This window comes from Brachyistius frenatus, unplaced genomic scaffold (assembly GCF_029030835.1).
Source record: "Brachyistius frenatus isolate BFR_SWC_R1_liver_20210118 unplaced genomic scaffold, ASM2903083v1 Contig_73, whole genome shotgun sequence".
In the NCBI taxonomy this organism is placed as follows: domain Eukaryota; kingdom Metazoa; phylum Chordata; class Actinopteri; family Embiotocidae; genus Brachyistius; species Brachyistius frenatus.
This window is the reverse complement of record NW_027210672.1, coordinates 685,429-710,684: the sequence shown is the minus strand read 5'-3', so window position 1 is coordinate 710,684 and position 25,256 is coordinate 685,429. Positions and strand designations below refer to the sequence as shown.

Genomic DNA, 25,256 nt, shown 5'->3' with positions numbered 1-25,256 from the left:
ACATGTTGTATACAACCTCAAGTTGATGTTGCACTGTTTTTCTGACCCATTACTGCTTCTTTTTTTTTTTTATACTTTAAATGCACGAACATAAAGAAAAAGAAAAAGACTTGTTCCATGTTTTAGCACGAGCCTGTGTGCTGTTCATTTTTCGAGGGAACCTCGATTTATGTGTTGCAAGACTCCTTCGGTGCAGTCAGGACGGTTTTGGCCGAAACGAAACTAAAAGTTGAGGTGGGACGAGGAAAGCAAGAGTCGAGAGGTGATCACTCAGTGGAGCGTCGACATCAACAGGGTGAGGAGAAGGTGAGATGTGCACGTCTTACTTTGAACTTTTGCCATATTTTATAATGACAAGAAATAACATTAATTAATTCACGACGCGTTAGACGTTAAGTAGATGTTTTCCCGAAGTGTTGTTTTAATCCGCTTGAAAAAAAAAAAAAAAAAAAAAATAGAAATCACATGTAAAACGCGTTTATGACTTTAAAAACATATTCGGCATTAATTGCCTCTACTTTAAAAAAAAAAAAAAAAAAAAGTTAAACGGTCTTAATGTAATTTATCAAACCAAAATTTGTAACTACAATATGAAGAAATGAGACGGCGGTGCTTGACTTATGTTTTTTTTTTTATCTTTTTCTCCTACGACTTATTTGCATCAGGGGAATTTATGTATTTAAATCCATCTATGTTTATTTGTTATTCTGCTGTCCTATTATTTCCACATTGCTATTGCTTTTTCTATACGACATAATGAGTACTTGTCTACACTATAAAGTTACGTCTCGTTTAATACAGTTCTTATTCAAAATAAAAAAGACGATGACGCTTGATGGTAAAAAAAAAAAAAAAAAAAACGAGACAGGAATGCAAATCCGCTAAACAGTGAAAGTGCAGGTATCCGGGTGTGTGCAGAATACACCTAACGTAGTGATGTAGTGTTGGCCGTGCGTGGATTAGACCAATCATTCATAAGCAGTTGTTATTTTTTTTCTGCTGTGATTATGACGTCAAGCTTCCAATGCCTCAGCGCAAGTTGTTTATTTAGATTCTTGGTTGTTTGTATATAACATATATAGATATATACTGTACTGTATATACTGTGCATTTTATATTTAATATTTTTTTTACTGCTATTTTATTGCTTTTTATTATTCTATTATTATCTTATTGCTGTAGCGAAAAAAAATTCCTCTTGGGGATTAATAAAGTAAATACCTACCTATCTGCAGAGTTAATATGAACTCCTTCTATTCCATTATATTTCTGATTGCATTGAAGTGATACTATGCGTCGAACAAGGATGTTTTTAAGAACTAAAAAGAGGAAATAAAGGTACAGCCAAAGAATTAGGATTGTTATATAAACATCTCTAGGGGCTATCTTTCACATTATACTTAATTAAATTAAATTAAAAATACGAACTAAATCCTACTTAAAATATAGGCCTAGTTAATCTGTACTGTGCCAAATTGACCAAAATTATTAGAAAACTGCACTTTAGTTTTACATTTACATTACTGTGGGCGTTTAACTCATTTTGTGCTGCTCTAGAGCAATATTATTATTACTGTTTCTATGCTCTGTAATTTCATCTTGCTCTCTTCCTGTTTAACTTCCTGGTTGTGTCCGGTTGTTTGTAACCTGCAGCAAAATCGAGTCCCCACTGTATATTGCAATTCAGTACCACTAGAGGGAGACACCGAGTAACTATCCACGTCCTACACGTTCAGGTTGACATCAAATCATTGAAATAAAAGAAATTTAATGACTTAAAGAATGAAATACAGACATTTTACCGTATATTTAACAACAATATATGTTGGACTTAACAAAAGCGATACATTTAAATTCCTCTCAAATTGTCTTTACTCGTAAAATCTAACTTTGAGACGGGTGTTTCCTTAAAGTGGAACAGAGAAAAATGAATGAAACAAGGGTCAAAATGAAGAAACTGCAGCAACTGATCCGAGAAGACTCATCTTAAGCATGAAAATCCTTTCTTTCTGTCTCAAAAACAGGAACACAGGTTTGGTACAGTTATGAATCCTGAACATATGGAGACGCATGCTACTACAAATGTGTTAAAACACATGCTTTTGTATTGGTGTTATAGTGGCACAAAACATTGCATTTACTCTGTTTTCTACAGATTTCGCAACACGTCCGACATGTCGCTCCAGGTTTGCCACTGCGGTTGGTCTAAAGTTACATCTTACCACGGCCTCAGGACTCACCAGGGGAAGATGGGATGCACGCCGAAGGGAATGAGGATCCCTGAGGCTGAACAGATCATTTATCTTCCTAAGTACACCTACACGGCTCCTCAGATCAAACGACAGGAGCCTTTCAGGGATATCTTCAGCAATTTGAAGTCTGGTGAGTTTCACAAAAACATTTCCCGTCTTTGTGCATGCACGGCCCCGAGTTACTGGATGTGCTCTGCAGAGTCTGTGATGCACCTGCTGCAAAATGTTAAATGTGAGATAAAAAGGTGCTGAGAATAACAATAACAAAAACAAAAAAAAGCTTCTGTTGCCTTCGTGTTGCACCCAAAATGACATAATATAAAAAATAATGTATATTCACCCCAATATGAGTTGTTACTCCTCAAAGTGTCATACACTTTATGGTTTCACCCACGTGTGTACCGGAGCGCGTATATGAATGTATATTTATATTGGTTTAATTTAATCAAGTTAACAAGAGGATTCTGTCATTTTCAACAGATGTTTTGGATTATCGATTTTACGTGTGATTGTCCGACTTCAGTCACAACACAAATATTTATCCATAAAAGCCTTTATAGGAAATGAGGAGGTTTCTGTCAAAATAAAATGCTTAGAAGGCTTTTAATTTGAAATAATACAGGAAGTGCTGAGTTTGTATTAACGCGGTAAATGCAGTAACTTTGACAGCGCAAATGTCCTTGGATCACAGCAAGGTTCAGGTTAATGTCACGAATCAGTTAATTCATCTCAAAAATCATTTCAAAAGGTTTAACCGTTACATTTGTCTTTATTGTCTCTCTCGAATGATCCGCTTCATTGTGAGTTCAAACACTCAAAACATGTAAATGAATTTCAACCAGATCAAGAAAACTGTGGACATTTTATTAGCTCACTTGAAGAAAAAAAAAGTGGCGGAGTCATTCTGGCAGCTCTCCATCCCTGGTTTCACACATTTTCACTTTATCCCAAAATACTGACTAAGACATGGCTATCCCATTTGCACATAAAAAAAAATAAAAAAATTCATTACAGATAACTGTTTATTGACGTTGCAAATATGTCGATCCCCCCCCCTCAAAACAGCTACGTAGAAACATCAAATTAATTCTTAATCCTTATGTCCCAAACAGACTCTTTGTCCAAAATGGTTTGCCACTGCGGTTGGTCTGAAGTTACATCTTACCACGGCCTCAGGACTCACCAGGGGAAGATGGGATGCACGCCGAAGGGAATGACCATCCCGCAGAGTGAGCAGCCTTTCTGGGCGAAACAGTGGGAAGAATCTCAACTAAGGAACGTCGGACGGCTGCGCAGCGCTCTGGTCAAACAGGAGGCATGTAACAAAATAAAAGATTCAATTAGGCCGAACAAGTGAGGTCTGGACAGGGCGTGCAGGCCGCCATACAAAACCATGACATTTAATAAAGTTATGGAATGATCTGTACATTTATATCCTCTTAAGTATTTTTTTTTTTTTGTCTTCCACCTTCTCTCTGACAGGATCTGTTCTCGACTTCAAACTTCATCACCCAGACGAATCCTGCAGCCACACAATCCGCAGTCATGGAGATAATCACACCCTGTATGTGTTATCATTTACTTCATTCATAACAGAGAATAAAAAGCTTTTATTTCACAGTGAACCCATCTTCTTTCCCTACAGTGGTCGGACCTCAACAGCATTTTCTACAAATGGGAGCGAACCCGTTCAATACTCACCAAGCGCTTGATTTCACCGCCGGCCCGAAGGTGCGGCAGATTTCTGGCTCGTTTGAATCTAATAATGTTGAGAAAGAAGCTGTTCGAGTGTAATCTCTTCTCTCTGATGCAGTGTGTTTCAGAGTATTTCAATTTTTGACCTTCATTTAAAAAAAAAATATATTTCTGTAGTTTTTATTCGAAGCTTTGTTCGGTTAAACCCATTCAAACCTCCTCCTCCGTTTCCCGACAGCCTTCCTTGATGCCGCTGCCGTCGCTGACCTTCCCCACCCAGGCCGACCCCGCAGCCGCAGATACCACAGTGAGGGAGTCCAACGAATCATGTACGTATTTGTTAGTTGCTTAAATTCGCAGCAGCGATAGAACGAGAAGAAAAAAAAAAAAACATCGAAACAATTTAAAGCAGCTTTGTTTGTTTTATTTTCTCTGCAGTATTTGAGACTCCACCGCGCTCTCCTCCAACCACCTTCAGCCCGGGCAAAGTTCGTCGAGCGCTGGACTTCTCCACTGCCACTCAGCAGGTACGCGACTCATATTTAAATGCTGGGGAGGTCCTACCAGTTCTTCAGAAACAGCCCTAAAGTACAGCAGTCTAGATGCACCTGTATACAGTGACATTTTTACCTTGTTGTAAAGAATTTGACATGATTTTTTTTTTTTTTTACTGCTTTCTCTTCAGTAGATGCACTGCTGACTGAAAAGTTCTGTTGTGTTTAAACTGGGTTTATTTTTTTTTAATCATATATCAGGTGGAGCACCACCTGAAGCCTCCAACAACCACAGCCCGGGAAATAGTGAAACATCCAAACGAGACAGAAAAAGAGGACGAGAGGGAGGCTCAAAAACGGCGAAAGGTACAGCAACTGTTTTTGCCCCAAAACAAGCAGCCTCGCTTGTCGGGACGGCGATATAAGTTTATTGTTTCATTGTTATGTCGGTTGGTCGACCATTTTGTCCAAACTGAAAGGCATCACAGTGCTTTGAACATTATTGACGACTCATCTACTACCATGAGATTAACATTTGTCGTTTGAAATTAGAAGTCTCAAAAGCTATTGGCTGCAAATCCAAATAAAATTTGGTAACAGATAAATCAGGTCATAACCTAGATTTTGTTTTACTTGGTCGTCGCTGGTCAGAGCGAGCACAGCCGTAGACTCTTACGTCTCGTTGAGCTCCATCGGGTATTTCACTTTGTATGTTTTGCCCTCTTTCAAGGCTCGACAGGATAGGACGAAGGCTGATTTACAGCAGAAAATTCACACCGGAGAGACCAAGGTGGCCGAAGTACGATCGTCCGTGAAAGCCTGCAAGGTAAGCTGCAGCGGCCCGTTCCACTTCTGGAGTTGTGGTCGTGGTATTTTCTTGAACATCGCCCGTCACCTTTTTTTTTTTTCAGGGCAATTTGGATGCCGAGTGGCTGGAGATCAACAACGTGTTCTCCGAGGTGATGAGAGAGGTGGAGGAGGCTCGGCAGAAAGCCCTTCAACCTCTGGAGGAAAGGTTAGCTCCGTGCGGCCGAGTGACATTCATAGTTGATGAGGATTAGTTGTTTCCACTCTGCAGGTCCAACGACCGGCCTAATGCGCTCTGTTATTTCTAGGAGGCGGAAGGTGAAAAGAGAAGCGAAAGATCTGGTCCAGAAGCTGCAAAGAGAAATTGATGCACTCAAAAAGACCATCGATGAACTGGACAAAAACACAGACTTGCAGGTGAGCCCAGAGGATCTGATGAATTTCAATTTTTTTAATTCAATTCGTTTATATAGCGCCAAATCACAACACAAGTTATTTCAGGCCACTTAACATGGTGAATATCCTTAAAACAGAACTTTATAGCATCAAACAAAGGAACCCAACAGATCAACAGTTACCACGTGAACTGTTTCCTGGGAGGACAAACCTCCAACAGTGAGAAGGAAATATTTCATATTAAAAGAGAGAAAAACCTCAAACAGTGAGAAGGAAATATTTAACATTAAAAGAAAGAGAAATCTCTAACGGTGGGAAGGAAAATCTTCCTTTTAACAGGAAGAAACCTCAAACAGAACCAGGCTCAGAGGTGGGCGGTCTGCCTCGGACGGTTGGGGTGAGCAGAGAGAGAAAAGAGCAGCAAAGCAGTCCAGGACAATAAACTGTCATAAAAGCACTAAAACAGGAAACAGATTGTTCGAAAGCAGTCCAGGACAATAAACTGTCATAAAAGCACTAAAACAGGAAACAGATTGTTCGACTCAAATTTTCAATTTCTGTGTATTTTCTAAGTTGAGTGTTTTACTCCTGAACATCAAAATGAATCTTGTATACTGTCAATGTGACACACACACACACACACACACACACACACACACACACACACACACACACACACACACACACACACACACACACACACACACACACACACACACACACACACACACACACAGGTTTCCCCTCCAACAGGCCTGCATGAATCTCAGGATTGGAGCGATGTAAGTGTGGACACTTCATTATCCTTCGGTTCGCTGAGATCGGCAACTTCAACCATGATGAAACAGATTCACCAGAAACTGGAAAAACTGTCCTCCGTTGGTGAGTCCTCACATTTATTATGGTTTGTATTTCATTTAATCAAGATCTGTCTTTAATTTATTGCGTCTTACTTAAATTGAATTTCTGTTTCCAAAGAACTGAAGAGGATTCCCACATTTGCAGGTGCGTATCTCCAAACCTCTGCATGACATCGAATACTTTGGTAGTCTTATTTAGAAAAAATAAATAAATAAAAATAAGTTAAGAGTTCAGATGTTTTTTTTAACAAACTTCTGTTGATGTTATCACTTTGGTTAGTTCCCCATATTTTTTAGCACCTCGATCAGTTTTGCCGCCTTAGAAACAAGAAGCGAGAAGGAACTCTGCGTGCGGTACACTATCGGTGAATTTTGACGTGCGAATCCTAATTTGCTGTGTCACATTCGAAACCGTGGCGGCACAGTGGTGGAGTGGTTAGCATGGTCGCCTCACAGCAAAAAGGTTCTGGGTTCAAAGCAGGGTTTGAATCCTTTCTATGCGGGGTTTGCATGTTCTCCATGTGCCTGCGTGGGTTCTCTCCAGGTACTCCGGCTTCCTCCCACCATCCAAAAACATGCACCTCTGGTTAATTGGTGGTTCTACAAATTGCCCTTAGGTGTGAATGGTCTTTGTCTCTGTGTGTTGGCCCTGCGATGGACTGGCGATCTGTCCAGGGTGTACCCTGCCTTCACCCTACGTGAGCTGGGATAGGCTACAGCCCCGCCCCCCCTCCCCCTTGACCCTGTTCAGGATAAAGCGGGTATAGATAATAGATGGATGGACATTCGAAACAAGCCAACGTAAGAGGTGAATCATGGTTCAAACAGTTGATTTATGGACTAAACAGTATTCATTTCTTGTCTGGTAGCAAGTTAGCGAACAAAATAGCTGGCTATAACTGGTAGTAGTTTCTACGCACAATTTATGGTGACTTGGATGTCAGGCAAAAAGGTTTTAACCTTTCATTCTGTTGATCTTACAGGGTGGTTATTAATCGTTTTCAGTAACATATGCATTAAGCTGTCACACACGGTTTGTACATATGAATTAGCCCCGCATCATGATTCCTCTATTCACCTGTATTCTGTGTGACTGCAGTGGATGTGAAGTTGGACCCGGCCAGCGCGCACCGATGCCTCGTTCTTTCCGACGACGGGAAGGAGGTGAGAGACGGCGGGAAGAAGTCGGAAGTCCCCGACCCTCCGGAGAGGTTCGACCTGTTCGGCAGCGTGGTTGCGCTCAACAGCGTGGCCTCCGGGAGGTCGTACTGGGAGGTGGAGGTCCGCAACAAGAGCGACTGGGACCTGGGCGTGGCGAGACGCGACGCAAAGCGCAAGGGGAAACTCTCGCTGAACCCCGATGAAGGTTACTGGGTCGCTGTACATTACGAAGGGGGGAAGTACGCGGCCCTGGCGGCGCCGCCCGTCAGCCTCTCCCTGGAAGAGAAACCTGAAAAGGTCGGGGTGTTCGTGGACTACGAGGAAGGCCTCGTGTCCTTCTACGACGTGACGACTCGGTCCCACATCTACTCGTTCACCGAGTGTTCGTTCGGCGATGAGGTCTTCCCGTATTTCAGTCCGCATCTGAAAGAAAATGATAAAAACGCCGCCGCTCTGATTATCTCTGCTGTGCCAAAGCAGTAACGTGACATCTGATGAGACGCGCACAAGTTCGCTGTTATACACTAACAGCTGACTGCTTCGTGGTGTTTCAGGTCATGTGAAGGGTTTTAAATGAGTTTTGTGTGCCGATCCAGGTTTAAAAAAAAAGATTTATACTTTAATGTTGATATTATGATGCAGGCGTCTCTTTTAGTTTTGTATGCTAAATATTTGAACTTCCATTTTCATTTAAGAAAAGTCAAAGTGTGCAAAAAAAAGATATTGTTTAAGGAAGGAACTAAAAACTAAATATGTATTTTTTAAGGCAAACGATGAATTAATAAGGTTAGTTTCTCCTTTCATTGCCTAATTTCCTTTTATTGATGCCACAGATATTTTAATTAAGCTGTTTGAACAATTAGTTCTCAATTTGCAGTCAGAATTTGGTGGACAAGCTTTTTACTTCCCTTTGAGCTTCATTTTTAAGAGTCTGCATCGATCTGTTCAACCTTTTACCTCGAACAAGTTCCTCATGTGGTTTCTGTCTGTGTCACTGTCAATATGCCGATTCACTGTTTCTGCAATATGTTTTTTGGTGTGGAGTGAGCATGCATCTATAGAACTAGCTGTGGGGAAATTTTTTCTGTACTCTTAAGTTTTAATTTTAATGGTCTTGGTGCAAATAAAAGGATAAATATTTTTTTTTAATGTAATTAAAAGAAACAATGACACCTCATTTTCTCCCCCTCAGCCCCATGAGCGCTTTGTTCCTATTAGCTTCAAATTTTCACTGAATTCTTTTGTACTTTTATACTTTTTTTAAGTCAGACAATGTTTTGTAGACTATGTTATCCAATCAGATTAAAATAAATGTAGTTTCCACACAATCCAACTAGTCTTGTTTGTGTGTGTGTGTGTGTGGGGTTGGAGGGGGCTACATGCAAATTAGGATGAGACCTAGTCCATGTATGTAAAAATAAATAAAAACCACACAAGGTGATGCAGGTTAAACTAAGCAAGCCAAACATGTTTAGAGCTGCCTGACTCTAATAGACTCACTATAAATGGACTTAAAACACCAAGACCGTGGGAAGTCGAGGTGCGAAGGGTGCAGCAGCCCCCCTGGCAGATGGGAGAGTACCGGCACGCCCACAACTATAAATTAAAAAAAAAGAAAATAAATTAAAATAAATAAAACTGTCGAGGAGGAGGAGCCTGGACCAGAGCCTGGACCAGAAGCTGGACCAGAACCTGGACCAGAACCTGCGCCGCCTTCTGAGTGAGAAGAGGATGTATTCTCCTGATGTTGTGCAGCATGTATCTACAGGAACGTGATGTTGGCAGTAAGAGAGAGTTGACTGTCGAGTGTCTCCGAGGTTCTTAGCAGTCAGGGTCGAGGATAACACAGAGTTGTCCGAGGTAGCAGTCAGGTCGAGGGTGGGAGAGTCTTTCTCTGGAAGGAAGAGCAGTTCGGTCTTGTGGAGGTTGATTTTCAGGTGGTGTGAGGACATCCACTGAGAGATGTCAGTCAGACAGGCAGAGATTCGTGCTGCTACCTGTGTTTGAGATCGGGGAAAAGAGACGATCAGTTGGGTGTCATCAGCATAGCTGTGGTAGGAAAAGCCATGTGAGTGAATGACAGCCGAGAGAGTTGATGGACAGAGAGAAGAGACGTGACGTCCCATGTTGGCGGATCGTGTTGACCTGCTGTCTCCCCTTGAAGATCCTCAGCCCACCTGAAGTAGACAGATATGGAGTACGGTGGATCTCTGAGGCAATAAAATACAACAAATACAATGAAGGATAGAAAAAAATCAGTACGAAATTATATACATGTTCCACTGTATGATATTAGAAATGCTCTTTTTTTTGTGTTGTTTTTACTGGTCTTGTTTGGCCTGGGAATACGGAGTCAGCGGTCGATGCTCTTATCATGAAGGTATTTTATATATCTGGCTTTCAGGAAACTGTTGTTGTGTCGTGTTTGTGTCGACTTTGCGTTTGCGCGCTGTCAGATCATCGTCTGCTTTGTGAGTAAATAACAGTGTCGTTGTTTTACCGTCAACGTTCAGTGTGTAAATCTGGTTGATGAGCCAGTGCCAAAGCTGCAGTTGTATATCCGTGTAGCCTGTTATTGTCGTACATGACTATAATTTCTTTCACGTGCAAATCTTCATCAACTATACAACTTAATTTTGAACTTTGAAGTGTGTTCATTTGTCCACATCTTGCGCTGCATTGTAGACACGCTGCACTTGCTGTTCTTGTTGTATTGCATCATGTTTCTTGGCTTAATGCCTTTTTTCTTGTGTACCGAACTTACCTTTCCTCTTTTGTGATTGGCTGTTGGCTCCATGATTTTGGAGCAGATGATTGGCTGTCATTAAATGTGCACAAAAAGAGGAAGAGAAATCAGTTCATAAAAGCAGAATGAGTTGAGAACTTCTAACAGAGACCGGAGTTGGTGTTGATCCTCTCCAGACTCAGACAACGGCTGACAAAGGTACGGAAACTTCTCTTTATCTGTTTCTGAAATCCTTATGCAGTTATTTTTTGGTTTATTTATTTTGTTTAATTTATTTTACAGAGTCAATTTCCAAAACAGTAACCAGCAACTGTTTCGATGCCTGATGAGTTTTGTTTTTGTTGACTGATATTTCAATACATAGCATTATTTTAGCAGATGTTTTGTCCAGAATATTGTTTTTATTTTATTTCATTTTTCACTTTGCTTAAACTGCAGCTGGTTCCAGTAAAAGCAAAGAGAACCAGGTTTTGTTATGTAGAGCGCCCCCTGGTGTCCTAGACTGTGAATCAGCCTCGAGTTCTTCCAGCCTCTGACTGTTGTCAGTGATGTTTCACTGTTTATGTCAAATGATGGAGCTGGTGCCAGAAGAACAACAGATTTTGCAGCTGTTTTCCATTTAATGAAGAATTCAGTTGGCAGAAAATTGTGGCAAGTTTAGTTTTTAAGTCACACCATTTAACAGGATTTACGAGGATTAAGGAATCAATTATTAAAACAAAAAAAAGTTCCCTCAGGTTCATTCACACAGTTCTATCTAGTTGCATGGGGTAAACAAATAGCACAGACTAGTGGGACCACATCATACTAAACTCTGCATGTAAAATGTTATGATGCTACGTCTTAAAAATACCAGTGTGATAATAATGTTGCAGTTGGTAGCTGTTGATTTTAGTGCATGCACAGCCTTTGATAGATATTTTATTTGGTGTGTATTTATATATATATATATTCACACACACAGAAAAATTGGTTTTAAACTGCATATTTTCATCTAAAAATTAAAGTCTTCCCTTCTTTCTTTCGCTGTAGTGAAAATGATCCTCCTTACTGCCTTCATCTTCACTGTGGCCCTGATCCACGAGGGGAACTTGGAGCCCTGCCAAGTTAAGATCGTCAAAGAAGATGACGACGTCGTTACTGAAAGGCCCATCCTTCAAGAGCCCGTCGACAGAAATGATGTAGGGGAGTTGGCAAGGTGAATTGAAAGTTTAAATTGATTATTTCATTATAAAACAGACAAGAACTGTGTGCTAAATTACGGTTCCTTCAGTTATCCGGTTCCTCTCCTGTGGAACCAGCTCCCAACCTCTTCAAGTCTGAGCTTTACACGTGTTTGTTTGACTAAACTTAAAGGCTGAAAAGAACTCTTCTTCGTATCTCTGCACTTTTCTATTGTGACTTTTCTTGAAATTGACTAAAGTTTTAATGTTTTTTTTTTTTTTGTGCTGTAAAGTATTTTGCACTGAAAAATAAGATTCAATTGAACTGAATTAAATGTAAGACATTATAGTGAAATATTGTTCTCATTATACAGAGATACAGCGCAGTCTGTCATCGAAGCCAATAACAATGACGACGACAAGCAGATCTTCAGCCTCACTGACCTTAACCTGCCAAGCCGTGGGAAGAACCCGGGTAAAAAAAACGGTGGGAAGAACCTGGGAAAAAAACGCGGTCGGAAGAACCGGGGTAAAAAACGCGGTCGGAAGAACCGGGGTAAAAAACGCGGTCGGAAGAACCGGGGTAAAAAACGCGGCCGGAAGAACCGGGGTAAAAAACGCGGCCGGAAGAACCGGGGTAAAAAACGCGGCCGGAAGAACCGGGGTAAAAAACGCGGCCGGAAGAACTGGGGGTAAAGAAAACGGTCGAAAAAACGCGGGGTGAAAAAAAAACAGTCGGCACAACCTGGGTAACTTGTCTATCAGCCAATCAAATATGACGATCTAATGATGTCACATCCAACATGGGGGACCATTTTTTAGTATTGTAGTCCTGATTGTTTTGCTTTATATACTGTCAAATAAATGCATTCATTCTTTTTTTTGATATTTAGATTAGAAACAAATGACACAAGTGTGAACTTTAAATGGGAATATTTGTAGTAGAGAGATCGTAGAGAATAATTGCTAAACCCTTAAACTTTACAGTTTTCAAACACTTATTTTAGTTTAATTTCTTTTGTTTTATTGCTTGATTTTTAATGAATTAATTTGCTAGGAATTATTAAAGAATCTACTCCTGTTAAAGACAAATATCATTAATGTGCACTGTTCACTGGTCATTGTAAATATAACTTTTCTAAACTGTCCCTCAGTTGTTGTTCTCTTTAATGCATTTTATCAACACTCGCACTTCTTTCTCACGTGACTCGTGAAGAACAGCTCATGTTTTTTGTGTGTCCTGCAGAACTCACGACCTTGGGTGTGAAGGTGTTGTTGTTTCTGTCACTTTAAAGAAGTGCGATGAGGAAGTGCCTGTACTGCTGTTTAATGTCATTTGCTGTAAACATACAGAAAACATCCTGTCGCGTTTGTCTGTTTTCATGACGATGTTAAAGAAAATAAAACCATATTCGACATTACGTTGGTTCTTGTGGCTTTTTATCCTTATCAAACAGCACCAACGACAACGTGGAGCTTTTGATATATTTAACATATTTCTTATTATTTGTTTTGTTGACTGTCCTGGTTTCAGGTGCTGTGCAATATTTTAGGTCTTCCAGCAGCTTTGGTTGGTTCCTCTGTGTTTTTCTGACGTTTGTCATATAACCACATCTCGCCCACAGTGACCCAGCCTGACAGTTTCACACGTACTTCTTTGCATTAACGTGCGTCCCGGGCGAGCCGATCGGAAGTGGTCGGCTAAGAGTACTGGTGTGAACACACACTAAACACACGGATGTGAAAGCTGTCCTCAATTTCTCAAAGATGGCGCTTTAAAATGAGACGCGAGCGAGCCAGAATGTCTCATTGTGTTGAATGCCTGCCACTGTGACTTCTCTTTCTCATCTCTGCTCGTGTTCACATGTTTACCTACTTGTTTATTTGTGCGACGCACGTGCAGATTTGCATATGCAATAGTGAAATTGAGATTCGATGGTCACTTGGGATGAATGTGGAAAGGTATGTAGATGTCTGGTCTGAACATGGCCTTTCATTGGCTGTCTGCTCTGGGTTAAGATGATTGGTTGTGCTCAAATATTCACCGGGCAAGGGGAGAAGTATTTCCTTCCTTCGATCAGAGACTGACGCAGCAACACTGACAGCACAGAGGCCGGCTGATCAGAGAAGGTGAGCAAAATCTCTTCCCAGCTAACCAATGTTATTTATTGTATCACATTATTCAAATCTGTGTGTTACACTTTTTAGGATTCGACAGATCAAGAGATTTTGGGAATCATTGTGTTTTCCTGCCTCTCTTCTGACATGAAATAGTCAGCCGCACAGTTGCAGAGCCCCTTTGTAGATCTGATGTCACAATGACAAATGCAGCCTTCCAAAGAATATACAAGAGAAAATGCTGACATAAATTGTGTCTTAACTTTTCTCATATTTGGCAATTACAGCGAAGACCAAAAAAGTCTCTCAAAATATACAAATGCTATTATTTTAATATAAAATTATAAATTCTGTGCGACAATGCTAATTTACCATTATTTCATTGTATTCAGTGCAGTGTATAGTACTTGTGAATTTTTCTCACAACAAATAAACTTTGCTTTTCCCTCACTCCAGACAAAAATGAACGTCGGTCGCCCGCTCACCGTCATGGTCGCCCTCGCCCTCGCCCTCGTTCTCGGGTGGCAGGAAGTGGTTCACGACATGAGCAGCGACTCGGTGACGCCTCGCTACAATCGTCGTCCCTGCGAGAGGAACCCTGACAATAATGCGTACGACAAATTTGTTCGGAGACACATCCTTCAGGAGTCCTTTAACGTTTCGTCGCGGTGTGCATGGAAAACGTGAGTCAAACGGTTAAATCAGTTCATTTTATTGTGAAATATCCACTAATCAGATAGACATCAAACATTACAAGCACATGCATACCTTCTGTTTTTACTGTGCGATCGTGTTTTCTCACTGATATGCAGCCATTTTTGAATATCACATTACTGTTTTATGGAATTGTTAAAGTCAAAATCCGTGAACTTCTCCCCTTCAAGCCATTTCAAGTTTAAGTGCATTACATTTTTATAACTTATACAATTTCTAATATATTGATATACTATATATATATGATTTTTGCAATTTTTGTTGATACAATTCAAAATATGTTTGAGTGAGATGTTCTGCAATTTTCCTTTTAATCACACATCCTTTTAAATTTCATGTGTGCACTTTTAAAGACTGTATTTCTTCCCTCAATATGGTTTCATTCTCAATGTCTCATCATGTTTTCGTTCTGATAACATTGGACATTGATCTTTTTCTTCAGGTACTTGAACAGGTGGAGACTCTGCAACCGAACTCGGCAGTCCTTCATCAGAAAGAGTGATAGAAGACTCGTCCTGCAGATTTGTAACGGCTCCGGCCGGCGCCTGTCCTCTCGTAACTTGTGCATCAGTCACAAAACCATGCTGGTGTATGATGTCAGAGTGGGAAACGGTTGCAAAGTTGAAAAAATGGCAAAGGGCAGAAAATATGTGATCGTGGCTTGTGATAAAATTGGAAACTTCTGTCGTCCTGTTCATTTTGAAAGAAACAACAACCGGAGGCCTGATAGAAGAGCTAAACACTGCAGGCTGCGTGCTCATCATCAGCCTGACATCTAAAACCTCCGGCAAGATCACAAGTTTAAAACTGAGCTCCGGTTCTTTAATGTTTAGACACTGCAAAAGGGAGAAGTCAGTAGATGCTGCAGTTCCATGTTGATACAGGGTTCGGTCCATTAAAGTAGCAGGACAACAATACATGGTATCGAAGAGAGAGAAACTTTATTCATGAAGCCAATAAAGAAAAGTTGCATTTGGAATGAACCAGAAAAAAAACAGCTTTTTAATCACTATTAGAAATGATTGTATGGGGGCTGAATTGAAAGCTCAAGAAAGTAGGTTTGATGCGAGGAAGAAATTGTCATGTCTTTTTTAACGATTCTTTAATGTGAATTTGGTTTTTAATTTGTAGGCATTTATTGTCTTTTTTTTAGTATTGTAGTCCTGATTGTTTTGCGTTATATACTGTCAAATAAATGCATTCATTCTTTTTTTTTAATATATTTAGATTAGAAACAAATGACTCAAGTGTGAACTTTAAATGAGAATATTTGTAGTAGAGAAATCATAGAGAATAATTGCTAAACCCTTAAACTTTACAGTTTTCAAACACTTATTTTAGTTGAATTTCTTTTGTTTTATTGCTTGATTTTTAATGAATGAATTTGCTCGCTGAGCGTTACGCCACCCGAAACCAAATGACCATCTTAAAAATAAGATTGTGCAAAAAGAGATATTTGCTGAAAACAGCTGGCTGAGGATGTAGTTGTAGATAAACTTCTGAAGTTCATCATTACAAATTAACCTTTTCTAATACACATCATTTGATCCACTGTTAAAATAAAAGTATTGATGAATACAGCTTTTAATACCACATGAGTTTCAGTGCATACATTTCTCTTAATATTTAACTGCATTTATATATTTTCATCTGTTTAAGTTCTAAAAATGTGCTGTTTTTTTTTATTAAAGGGATTTTGTTGTTTGCATTTAACTCTGAAACAAAAAAACTGCTTTTATTAAAAAAAAAAAAACAGAGTAAAACATCAAATTTGTTGCAAATGTTCTGCCCGAAAAGGAATTATTGAAGAATCTACTCCTGTTAAAGACAAATATCATTAATGTGCACTGTTCACTGGTCATTGTAAATATAACTTTTCTAAACTGTCCCTCAGTTGTTGTTCTCTTTAATGCATTTTATCAACACTCGCACTTCTTTCTCACGTGACTCGTGAAGAACAGCTCATGTTTTTTGTGTGTCCTGCAGAACTCACGACCTTGGGTGTGAAGGTGTTGTTGTTTCTGTCACTTTAAAGAAGTGCGATGAGGAAGTGCCTGTACTGCTGTTTAATGTCATTTGCTGTAAACATACAGAAAACATCCTGTCGCGTTTGTCTGTTTTCATGACGATGTTAAAGAAAATAAAACCATATTCGACATTACGTTGGTTCTTGTGGCTTTTTATCCTTATCAAACAGCACCAACGACAACGTGGAGCTTTTGATATATTTAACATATTTCTTATTATTTGTTTTGTTGACTGTCCTGGTTTCAGATGCTGTGCAATATTTTAGGTCTTCCAGCAGCTTTGGTTGGTTCCTCTGTGTTTTTCTGACGTTTGTCATATAACCACATCTCGCCCACAGTGACCCAGCCTGACAGTTTCACACGTACTTCTTTGCATTAACGTGCGTCCCGGGCGAGCCGATCGGAAGTGGTCGGCTAAGAGTACTGGTGTGAACACACACTAAACACACGGATGTGAAAGCTGTCCTCAATTTCTCAAAGATGGCGCTTTAAAATGAGACGCGAGCGAGCCAGAATGTCTCATTGTGTTGAATGCCTGCCACTGTGACTTCTCTTTCTCATCTCTGCTCGTGTTCACATGTTTACCTACTTGTTTATTTGTGCGACGCACGTGCAGATTTGCATATGCAATAGTGAAATTGAGATTCGATGGTCACTTGGGATGAATGTGGAAAGGTATGTAGATGTCTGGTCTGAACATGGCCTTTCATTGGCTGTCTGCTCTGGGTTAAGATGATTGGTTGTGCTCAAATATTCACCGGGCAAGGGGAGAAGTATTTCCTTCCTTCGATCAGAGACTGACGCAGCAACACTGACAGCACAGAGGCCGGCTGATCAGAGAAGGTGAGCAAAATCTCTTCCCAGCTAACCAATGTTATTTATTGTATCACATTATTCAAATCTGTGTGTTACACTTTTTAGGATTCGACAGATCAAGAGATTTTGGGAATCATTGTGTTTTCCTGCCTCTCTTCTGACATGAAATAGTCAGCCGCACAGTTGCAGAGCCCCTTTGTAGATCTGATGTCACAATGACAAATGCAGCCTTCCAAAGAATATACAAGAGAAAATGCTGACATAAATTGTGTCTTAACTTTTCTCATATTTGGCAATTACAGCGAAGACCAAAAAAGTCTCTCAAAATATACAAATGCTATTATTTTAATATAAAATTATAAATTCTGTGCGACAATGCTAATTTACCATTATTTCATTGTATTCAGTGCAGTGTATAGTACTTGTGAATTTTTCTCACAACAAATAAACTTTGCTTTTCCCTCACTCCAGACAAAAATGAACGTCGGTCGCCCGCTCACCGTCATGGTCGCCCTCGCCCTCGCCCTCGTTCTCGGGTGGCAGGAAGTGGTTCACGACATGAGCAGCGACTCGGTGACGCCTCGCTACAATCGTCGTCCCTGCGAGAGGAACCCTGACAATAATGCGTACGACAAATTTGTTCGGAGACACATCCTTCAGGAGTCCTTTAACGTTTCGTCGCCGTGTGCATGGAAAACGTGAGTCAAACGGTTAAATCAGTTCATTTTATTGTGAAATATCCACTAATCAGATAGACATCAAACATTACAAGCACATGCATACCTTCTGTTTTTACTGTGCGATCGTGTTTTCTCACTGATATGCAGCCATTTTTGAATATCACATTACTGTTTTATGGAATTGTTAAAGTCAAAATCCGTGAACTTCTCCCCTTCAAGCCATTTCAAGATTAAGTGCATTACATTTTTATAACTTATACAATTTCTAATATATTGATATACTATATATATATGATTTTTGCAATTTTTGTTGATACAATTCAAAATATGTTTGAGTGAGATGTTCTGCAATTTTCCTTTTAATCACACATCCTTTTAAATTTCATGTGTGCACTTTTAAAGACTGTATTTCTTCCCTCAATATGGTTTCATTCTCAATGTCTCATCATGTTTTCGTTCTGATAACATTGGACATTGATCTTTTTCTTCAGGTACTTGAACAGGTGGAGACTCTGCAACCGAACTCGGCAGTCCTTCATCAGAAAGAGTGATAGAAGACTCGTCCTGCAGGTTTGTAACGGCTCCGGCCGGCGCCTGTCCTCTCGTAACTTGTGCATCAGTCACAAAACCATGCTGGTGTATGATGTCACAGTGGGAAACAGGGGTTGAAAAGTTAAAACCTGGTAAAGGGCAGAAAATATGTGATCGTGGCTTGTGATAAAATTGGAAACTTCTGTCGTCCTGTTCATTTTGAAAGAAACAACAACCGGAGGCCTGATAGAAGAGCTAAACACTGCAGGCTGCGTGCTCATCATCAGCCTGACATCTAAAACCTCCGGCAAGATCACAAGTTTAAAACTGAGCTCCGGTTCTTTAATGTTTAGACACTGCAAAAGGGAGAAGTCAGTAGATGCTGCAGTTCCATGTTGATACAGGGTTCGGTCCATTAAAGTAGCAGGACAACAATACATGGTATCGAAGAGAGAGAAACTTTATTCATGAAGCCAATAAAGAAAAGTAACGTTTGGAATGAATCAGAAAGAAAACAGCTTTTTAATCACTATTAGAAATGATTGTATGTTCGGATCTGTTGACAGTCATTTCAAATTGCTGTGACAACTGAATCCTGTTCAACTAGTTTGATGAGAAAACCACTGAAGGTTGTAAAATCACTTCTCCAAACATGTCTTCCTGCTACCAAGCGCACATACACCTGGTCTCCTTTTTGCAGCTGCAGAAATGCTGCGTTGCCTCCATTATCAGCCCCGTCGTTTGTTGAACTGTGGTCACTGGACTGAACGACAACATCGGCGTTCTGGATGAGGCTTAGCTTTGATCTTTTTTCTCCTCCAGCATGATAGAAGAAGGTGAAGTAGTAAAAGCCTGCGACAGGTGCAGCGAAGATACCTGTGGACACAAACATTTTAGTCCAACAACTGAAACAGCTTTGTGAACGACCTCGATTCCTTCTTCGGACAGTTTTTTGGAAATGTGTTTTCTGTATTTATTGCAACATACTGTAACAATTCAATTAAGGATTCAGAAAAGGCTTTAAAAAGCTTTCTGTACCTTTATCTATCACACATGTAAGTAGCATCAACACGTTAAAACGAAAATATTTCTGTGATGTGCAGCACGATTAATATCACAGGAACTGATTACATATTATTGTTTATCAGGTAGTACTTACAAAATTTAAAATCTTTCTTCACTTGCAATTGTTTGGAATTCCGTTAGTGCAAAAAACTCACTTAAAACTCTACAAATTGCATTGCAAGTTTTGAGAAAATCTTCTGTAAAATCAAGCATTTTTGATCGCAACAATTACAAAAAAAACTCCATGAAATCCTGGAGGGATGTTTAATGGGTGAAAATGAACAGTGGAAACAGAAAGGGAACAACATGAGAGCTGTTTCTCTTTAAAAGCTAATTGTGGATACGATGGGAGACCGCTAGATTACTCCAAAATTGAAATGGTCTATTCACAAAAATTGAAGAGGCCTTTTTGATATCATATTAGGAGGTCAAATGAAAAATACATCTAAAACAATCAACCTCTATGTTACAATCTATATTACACACTGTTATTCACATTGTGCTATTTATTAATTTGTAAATAATAGATTTGATAGAAAATGTCAGTGCTGCTGTACTTACCTGTGTCGTAGTTGTAGGCATTGCCAACATTAGTTATCACTCTGCTGTAGACTAAAACTGTGTCATGGCTGAAGGGCCCAAAGGCATCGCCTCCAACAGCTGCAGCACTGAATATTATGTTGGTTGCTTCTAGATTTAAACAAAACATTAGCATCACATTATTTTGTTAATTTGTTTCCACACTAATCCAGTTTTCTTCAATGACATTAATCTTCTTTAAACCAATCAGAGCACAAGCTTCACTTTACCTTTGTTCTTCATTTCCTCGATCTGTGTTTCACTTTCCTTCAGCCTGTTTTCCAGATCGATTAGTTTACTGAAGACTTCAGTTTCGGCCAAAGTCGAGCCGCAGAACAGCGACACAAACAATAAAATTGTCAAATTCATCCTCATTCAGCGTTGCTCCGTCTCCTGAGCTCTGACTGATGTGATCCTCGTTTTTGGCTTTTATGTTGTTTCAAGATCACCTTTGGACATTTGGCTTTATTATCTTGTTTGGCTGTATCATCTGTTTGCTGTTTCAGTTTATGTACAATGATGAAATATTGTCAACTCTATTTATTGCCAATTAGTTTACCTTTGATGTCCTGCTTTTCTCTTATTGGAAGTGGCGCTGCTCGGCAGCTCAACTTCAGACTCTAAAACGTCATCAAGAGGTTCTGGCGGAACTGACCTGTCTGTTTTTGGGACCTCATAGCAGTTTTAAAATTCCAGTTATTCAGCTTTCTAAAATCAACGACTGAGGAGTTTGAGTCCCAATATCTGTGGTCCCAATTACACCTGATATAAATAACTAATTAATGTGTTAAAAACATTTAAGGTAGGTCGCTGTTTTTTTTCTCCGTTGCTTAAGTTCAATTTCTATGACGCAAACTGATTTATTAATGTTTAACAGAGTTGGCTTGCATAGAGAAATGCCCTTGATTGAACTGACTGTTTAACTGCTTCCACAAATTTGACTCTTTTCCACTAGAAGTCCTTCACCCCTCTGCTGTTGAACCAATGCTGTGTTGCCTCGGGTTCCTTCTTTTGCTTGAGGTTTCTATTTTGAAATATTTAGGTGATTTACTCTTTCCTCCAGTCTCTTTTCAAACTATTCTTTTAGTGCTCATATAGTTTTCTCCTGGGTCCATTCCATTCTGGTATATTTTCTGAAATGTTCCTAAAGTTGTTTCTGAAGTATAGTTCCTATATATTCTGGGTGGGTATTTGTTGTCTCATCATGTTTTCTTTCTGATAACATTGGACATTGATCTTTTTCTTCAGGTACTTCAACAGGTCGATACTCTGCCACCGAACTCGGCAGTCCTTCACCAGAATGAGTGATAGAAGACTCGTCCTGCAGGTTTGTAACGGCCACGGCCGGCGCCTGTCCTCTAGTAACTTGTGCATCAGTAACTCAACCATGCTGGTGTACGATGTCAGAGTGGGAAACAGGGCTTTACCTGCTTGTAGTCGTACAGACTTTGATTGATTTGAAATTTTAAGCGGTTTAAAAGAGCAAACTCATATATTTATGTTTAACTGAGTTAACTGAGTCAGATGACTTGCTCTTAATTCAGCTGACCTTTCAAAAGCTTTTACATTCATTTCTCTTCTAGAGGCAATGCAAAAGGTGCTGCAGTTATACGGAGTTACAGTGAAGTTACATTAAAGCAGCAGTACAACAAAAAACACTATCGAAGCGAGAGATACTGTATTCAGCAGAAATTATGATGCTTTTATTTAAAAAAACAACAACACTTGGAATGAATGAGACAGAACATAGTGTTTTAAATTCTATTAAAAATTATTGTTTTAATAATAATTTCAGATCTGTTTAAAATCATTTAATTGTTATGACAAATAAATCCTTTCCTGTTCTGTCCTTCAATCTTGTTTGAGCAGAAAACCGCTGAAGGTGGTAACGTAATCATTTCCCCAAACATGCGTATTTGCACGCAAGCGCACAAACACCTGCTCCCCTTGCTGCAGCTGCAGAAATACAGAGTTGCCTCCATTATCAGCCCCGTCATGCGATGTCTGGTGGTCATAGGCCTCCACAACAACCTGGTCGTTCTGGATGAGGTTTAGACTCACTCTGTGAGTTCCTCCAGCATGGTGAAAGAAGGTGAAGTAGTAAATGCCTGCGACAGGTGCAGCGAAGATACCTGTGGAAACAACATTTCAGTCCAACAACTGACAGCTTTATGATCGACCTCGTTTCCTGGACAGATTTGTAAATCTATAAGTGGCTGGATCACACTGTAAACTTTCTTTATTCATTACAATGTGCGGCAGCTATTAGATTCACATTTTCTTCACTGTTCTGCACTTGTTTCGATGCAACCTGGTGTCACAGCAAAGCGTGTAATGTAAAATCCCATCCACTAGAGGGCAGCGAGTCAGTATCACGGAAAAAAAACGTGGTTAGGGAAAAAACTGGAATCCCGTCCTTCCTGGTGAAAGTGTGGACGTTTGACTAAAAATGATGACAAAAATTACAATATATAAACGCAACAGCCAATGAAAAATGAACTTCCGTGGCTTCCGCCATTTCTGTAAATGTCAGCAAACACGTCACAACTCGTGAACTTTAGGCTTGTAGTAAATTTGGATTTCCGATGAATACCACAAGAGGGGGCCGTTCATATGGACTCTTCTTGTTTACCTGGTAAATACGACCCCATTTAAACGCAGCATTACCCCTCTAATTATTTAGTCTGGTCTTGTCAACGGATTCACCGAATGACGTCATTAAAAGAGTGATAGTCAAGATCTTTATCCTGCTTGTCCATGCAGATGAATGGAATTCACATTAATGATGTAGTCAAATTTAAGAGGCCTTTTTTAAAATAGCCTACATGGCACTAAAATGAATAAATAAAAACAAGTAAAAACAATCTACTTGTTTTAACCCACATTACACCTTATTATTTACATTGTGTTATAAATCTATTTGATTTGAGATGGTAGAAAATGTTAGTGCTGCTGTACTTACCTGTGTACTGGTTGTAGGCATTGCCAATATTTGTTATCACTTTTCTGAAGATTATAGTTGTGTCTTTGCTGAAGGGTCCAATTGCTCCGTTCCCACCAATTGCAGTACTAAATACTACAGTGGTTGTTTCTAGATTAAGCAAAACATTGGCATTACATTATTTTGTTAATTTATTTCCACACGAATCCAGTTTTCTTCCATGACATTAATCTTCTTTAAACCAATCAGAGCACAAGCTTCACTTTACCTTTGTTCTTCATTTTGTCGATCTGTGTTTCACTGTCCTTCAGCCTGTTTTCCAGAGCGTTCAGTTTCTCTCTCATGGCACCAAACTCTTTCAGTAAACTACAAGTATCAGAAAAGCACAACTGTGTTTCACTGACAACTTCCTTGTCGGTAGAATTGCCGTCGTTCTCGGCCAAAGTCGAGCCACAGAACAGCGACACAAACAATAAAATTGTCAAATTCATCCTCATTCAGCGTTGCTCCGTCTCCTAAACTCTGACTGATGTGATCCTCGTTTTTGGCTTTTATGTTTTTCAAGATCACCTTTGGACATTTGGCTTTATTATCTTGTTTGGCTGTACCATCTGTTTGCTGTTTCAGTTTATGTACAATGATGAAATATTGTCAACTCTATTTACTGCCAATTAGTTCACCTTTGATATCCTGCTTTTCTCTTATTGGAAGTGGTGCCGCTCGGCAGCTCAACTTCAGACTCTAAAACGTCATCAAGAGGTTCTGGCGGAACTGACCTGTCTGTTTTTGGGACCTCATAGCAGTTTTAAAATTCCAGTTATTCAGCTTTCTAAAATCAACGACTGAGGAGTTTGAGTCCCAATATCTGTGGTCCCAATTACACCTGATATAAATAACTAATTAATGTGTTAAAAACATTTAAGGTAGGTCGCTGTTTTTTTCTCCGTTGCTTAAGTTCAATTTCTATGACGCAAACTGATTTATTAATGTTTAACAGAGTTGGCTTGCATAGAGAAATGCCCTTGATTGAACTGACTGTTTAACTGCTTCCACAAATTTGACTCTTTTCCACTAGAAGTCCTTCACCCCTCTGCTGTTGAACCAATGCTGTGTTGCCTCGGGTTCCTTCTTTTGCTTGAGGTTTCTATTTTGAAATATTTAGGTGATTTACTCTTTCCTCCAGTCTCTTTTCAAACTATTCTTTTAGTGCTCATATAATTTTCTCCTGGGTCCATTCCATTCTGGTATATTTTCTGAAATGTTCCTAAAGTTGTTTCTGAAGTATAGTTCCTAATATTCAGCAATATATTGGAGTTTTACTGGGATTTGTAACTTCTGGTTGGGTATCTGCTGTCTGATCTGAAATCGTCATTTAACTTCATATCAGAAAACCCAATTAAGAAGACTTGCATTGTGGGTAATTTATACATTGTTAAACCTGCAGGTAATTTATACATTGTTGGCAGCTCATCTCTGAGCCTGGTTCTGTTTGAGATTTCTTCCTGTTAAACGGGACTTTTTTCCTTCCAGCTGTCGCTCATGTGGGACTTGAGGAATGTTGGGTTCTTTTGTATTATGTTGTAAAGTTCTGTTGTCAGGATTTTACTCTGTTAACTGCCTTGAAATAACTTGTGTAGTGATTTGGTGCTATAGAGATAAATTAAATTAAATTAAATTAAATTGAATTAAATTAAATTAAATTAAATTAAATTAAATTAAATTAAATTAAATTAAATTAAATTAAATTAAATTAAATTAAATTAAATTAATTTGATTTGATTCGATTTGATTTGAATTTGAATTTGAATTGAATTATGCTGACACTGTTTCTGATGGCAAACTTTCTCTGTGAAAATCCTCACGGGTCTAGGATAGATCCATAGATGGCCAACTTGTTTTGTAATTTGTTTTAGCTGCATTGGCAATACTTAGTTTTAGCTGACATAACTTCTCATAGAAAGATATAAGAGCAAATTTAATGTGTCTCTTGTGCTTCTTGGGCCTGATATATTTACTTGAAAGTCTCCATACAATCATTATGGAAATAATACGAATTGATTTTAATGACTGAATAAAACAAATTATTTACATTTAAAGCCCTCCTCCATTATCTGCAGACCACACCCACACATGTATACCTGGTGTTTTGTATGACAACGACAAAAAGATTTTCAAAAATGTTTTTTCTTTCATTTTTAATGAGAGCAGAAA

General features: G+C 39.3%; 3 protein-coding genes and 1 long non-coding RNA gene across 5 annotated transcripts; 2 read left to right on the top strand and 2 right to left on the bottom strand.

Moving 5' to 3' along the window:
• The first annotated feature begins 3,386 nt into the window (after positions 1-3,386).
• LOC138626416 (E3 ubiquitin-protein ligase TRIM21-like) lies at positions 3,387-8,987 on the top strand. The gene is made up of 11 exons (XM_069708060.1): positions 3,387-3,816; positions 3,898-3,983; positions 4,186-4,276; positions 4,386-4,474; positions 4,703-4,807; positions 5,172-5,267; positions 5,353-5,456; positions 5,557-5,665; positions 6,382-6,526; positions 6,623-6,649; positions 7,604-8,987. The coding sequence occupies exons 1-11, from the start codon at positions 3,798-3,800 to the stop codon at positions 8,146-8,148; spliced, it is 1,416 nt and encodes a 471-aa protein (XP_069564161.1). The 5' UTR covers positions 3,387-3,797; the 3' UTR covers positions 8,149-8,987.
• A 1,534-nt stretch (positions 8,988-10,521) lies between these two features.
• Positions 10,522-12,995, top strand: LOC138626379 (uncharacterized). Its single transcript, XR_011311289.1, has 3 exons — positions 10,522-10,609; positions 11,444-11,609; positions 11,949-12,995. It is a non-coding gene; the product is annotated as an uncharacterized lncRNA (long non-coding RNA).
• Positions 12,996-18,897: 5,902 nt separating this feature from the next.
• On the bottom strand, positions 18,898-20,518 carry LOC138626343 (complement C1q tumor necrosis factor-related protein 3-like). Of its 2 annotated transcripts, none has more exons than XM_069707917.1 (3): positions 20,335-20,518; positions 20,087-20,215; positions 18,898-19,336 (listed from the first exon to the last, which is right to left on the bottom strand). In XM_069707917.1, the coding sequence occupies exons 1-3, from the start codon at positions 20,477-20,479 to the stop codon at positions 19,032-19,034; spliced, it is 579 nt and encodes a 192-aa protein (XP_069564018.1). In that variant the 5' UTR covers positions 20,480-20,518; the 3' UTR covers positions 18,898-19,031. The 2 variants fall into 2 exon arrangements, with proteins under 2 accessions (XP_069564018.1, XP_069564019.1); XM_069707918.1 differs by having other exon boundaries at positions 20,087-20,212.
• Positions 20,519-21,778: 1,260 nt separating this feature from the next.
• LOC138626378 (complement C1q-like protein 2) lies at positions 21,779-23,578 on the bottom strand. The gene is made up of 3 exons (XM_069707978.1): positions 23,314-23,578; positions 23,067-23,195; positions 21,779-22,236 (listed from the first exon to the last, which is right to left on the bottom strand). The coding sequence occupies exons 1-3, from the start codon at positions 23,540-23,542 to the stop codon at positions 21,956-21,958; spliced, it is 639 nt and encodes a 212-aa protein (XP_069564079.1). The 5' UTR covers positions 23,543-23,578; the 3' UTR covers positions 21,779-21,955.
• Between the last annotated feature and the right edge of the window lie 1,678 nt (positions 23,579-25,256).